The 2,696-nt window shown below is 62.4% G+C and overlaps 2 protein-coding genes across 2 annotated transcripts in view; one reads left to right on the forward strand and one right to left on the reverse strand.

Moving 5' to 3' along the window:
• Nucleotides 1-1,482, reverse strand: part of SPRG_22370 (hypothetical protein) — a gene marked incomplete at both ends in the record, with an annotated part of 4,472 nt that extends 2,990 nt beyond the window's left edge. The window contains 6 exons of the mRNA XM_012355834.1: nt 88-131; nt 181-245; nt 292-474; nt 537-588; nt 634-1,085; nt 1,131-1,482. Coding sequence (XP_012211224.1) covers nt 88-131; nt 181-245; nt 292-474; nt 537-588; nt 634-1,085; nt 1,131-1,482 — 1,148 coding nt within the window. The remainder of the gene's footprint in view (nt 1-87; nt 132-180; nt 246-291; nt 475-536; nt 589-633; nt 1,086-1,130) is intronic.
• Nucleotides 1,483-1,783: 301 nt separating this feature from the next.
• On the forward strand, nt 1,784-2,629 carry SPRG_16514 (hypothetical protein; the record flags this gene model as incomplete). The annotated part of the gene is made up of 3 exons (XM_012355835.1): nt 1,784-1,799; nt 2,057-2,436; nt 2,474-2,629. The coding sequence occupies 3 exons, from the start codon at nt 1,784-1,786 to the stop codon at nt 2,627-2,629; spliced, it is 552 nt and encodes a 183-aa protein (XP_012211225.1).
• Between the last annotated feature and the right edge of the window lie 67 nt (nt 2,630-2,696).

Genomic DNA, 2,696 nt, shown 5'->3' on the forward strand with positions numbered 1-2,696 from the left:
CTCGAGCCAGAACCTCGAACGCCATGAGCTACTCGGGAAGAAGCCACGAGTGGTGGAACGTAATCTCTGCGGAATGCTGGGCGCGACAGCACGGCCTGGAGCTGCGAGAGGCACGTCTCGGCCGCCAGGTCCTAAGAGACCTCTCCAAATTCAGTCGGCCTCCAAGATAATGGAGGGTACCCAGCTGCGCCAGAGCGGGTGGTGGGCCGTCGAGGGCAGCGCGGGCAGCGAGCACGGTGTGCAGCCTCCATCAACCGATCAGAGAATGCGCATCGCAGATCATAGTTGTACCGAGCGTCGTCATGATGCGCTCGGCCAGCAGAAAGTTGCGGAAGAGCGACGCGACAAGCAGGTCCTGGCGGAAGAGGGTTTGGAAGAGGGGCGCGGGGAGGAGGTTCCACGCGATCGTGTCGGTGATGGCCGTGAAGATCCAGTTGAGTTCGCCCAGCGGCGTCTTGCGGTCCGTGAGCTTGCCTACATGTCACAGACAACAATATAGTCCTTTTCTATAAACCAACCATGATCGAGGATCGTACCTGGAATGCGGTCGATCACGCTTGGCTCCAAATGCCCCATGCTGCGCTCGTTCTAGAGGGGCCCATGAGCCAGCAAATACGACATCGACGGGACTACCTGGGAGAGGAACCAGCGGAGGGCGACCGTGATCGGCGTCGTGAGGCAGCTCGTAAAGACGTCGGCGCACATGTCCGGGTGCATCGGGAGGATCTCGTCCGGGCCGCAGGCCGCGAGCACGAAGGCGTCCGTGGCCGTGCTAAAGTGCTGGAGCAAAGTGCCGGCGGCCGAGCAGTCGAAGACGTAGACGGAGGGCGTGCCGACCCACGCCTGCAGCTCGTACACGAGCAGCGGGATGTACTGCGTGTAGCTCTTGTTGAAGACCCAGATCTCGCCGTTGGGCGTCGGGCGGGGCACGCCGTGGCCGTTGTAGTGGAAGAGGACGCGGTCGTGCTTGGCGTGGCGCCGCAGCGAGACGCAGAGCTGCTTGATCTCGTCGACGGTCGGGTCCAGCGACTGCCGGTACCGCGCGCGTGGCTGCCAGCGCTCATACTGCGACTGCAGCGTCTTGCCTAGGAACGATAGTCACGCGACGGCGACGCGAGACGGCCTCGTACCGATGGTCTCGAGCGCCTTGAGCGCCGGCATCGAGAAGGGCTCGACCCAGCACTCCTTGCGCGCGCAGGGCGTCGGCTTGGCGATGTCGGGCGGGTCGGTGCCAATGTTGAGGCAGAGGACGAGCGCGACGTCCATCGTCTTGAGGCGGGGCGTGCCCATGCGCCAGGGCTGGATCGCGACCGCGGCCTCGTCGTCCTCGTCGTCCGTAGCGCCCCAGAGCATCTTGCTCAGATGGCGGTCCTCCATGACGTACGGCCGCTTCGTCGCAGGCTCCTCGGGCGCCGGCGGACGCAACGTCGGCGTGAAGAGGCCCGTCGGCGGGTGCACCGGCGGCGGAAACGCAGGTCGCATGTCGAGTTGATATCCGCTTGCTTGGTCACGCAACCGGAATCGAAAAGGCAATCGGGCTAAACGCACCCAACCAAATCCCAGTCAAGTGGTATTCACAATTCAACTCGTACTATCCTCGAACGCTAGCAGTTTCGGTCGCTAGTACCCTAGCAGTTTAGGTCGCTAGTAACCTCGTAGGTTAGGTCGCTATGTCGTACCCTCGTGGGTTGGTTTGTACCGCAGCGTAATTTGACGGGTTGCGAGGACCTTGCCACCATCGCAAGCCAATGCAGAGCGACCTGAATGCCAAAGCGTGTTGCTGATGGTCATCGCCGCTGGTCGCGTCACACACCCTGTTGGCGCGTCGACCTGCCGTCTTGGCGAACTCGTCATGACCTTCCTTTCTCCTTGAGCCTTCCCCCGATACGGTCAAGAACCAAGGGCAGACTGTCCACTGTTGAGCCAACTTCTTCACACAGAGACCGAGACGGTAACCGAACGCAACCGACCCGCGCTGCATCGCTCAACTGAAGAAGAAGAAAACGCGCCGGATATTCATAGGTTGGGATTACAACTTATGCTCGACGCGGCGCAGTTCTCAACACCGCGGGGGCCGCGCGGCGCGTGGGGTCCCTCAGTCAAGGACCGCCTCCCGGGCCCACCGACCACCGGTTCACGTCGCCGCGGGGGTCTGCCCCGTCCTTCCGCGTCCCGGCGCCCGTGCTCGAGCCCGTCTTGTACTCGTCGGACGAGAGCGACGAGGCGCCGACTCGGCGGGTGGTCAAGACGTCGGACGTCTTCTCGCTCACGCGCCACAACCGCTTTGAGCAAGTGGACGCGATGCTGGCCAAGGGCCTTCCTGTCAACCTCCAAGACGCCAACGGGAATTCACTCCTCGTCATTGCGTGCCAGAACGGTCTCAAGCGGCTCGCCAAGATGCTGCTCCGACGTGGCGCCAACATCAACCTCCAAAACGTACGACCTCTCCACGCTACCTCGTACTACGATGGAGATGCTAGGCTCGGGGCAACACCCCCTGCACTACTGCTTTGCCTACGGGTACGGCGAAACCCTCGGCGCCTACTTGATTTCGAAAGGCGCCGATGTGGCGCTTCGCAACGAAGACGGCCTCGAGTGCTACTACGGCATCAAGCCGCCCGTTCGGTAGCACTTCTTGGTAATCGTACAATCGAGGGCTGCGTCACGGTCAGCATTTCGCCTCGCACGAAGACGGC

Source organism: Saprolegnia parasitica (assembly GCF_000151545.1).
Source record: "Saprolegnia parasitica CBS 223.65 unplaced genomic scaffold supercont2.316, whole genome shotgun sequence".
Taxonomy (NCBI): domain Eukaryota; phylum Oomycota; class Saprolegniomycetes; order Saprolegniales; family Saprolegniaceae; genus Saprolegnia; species Saprolegnia parasitica.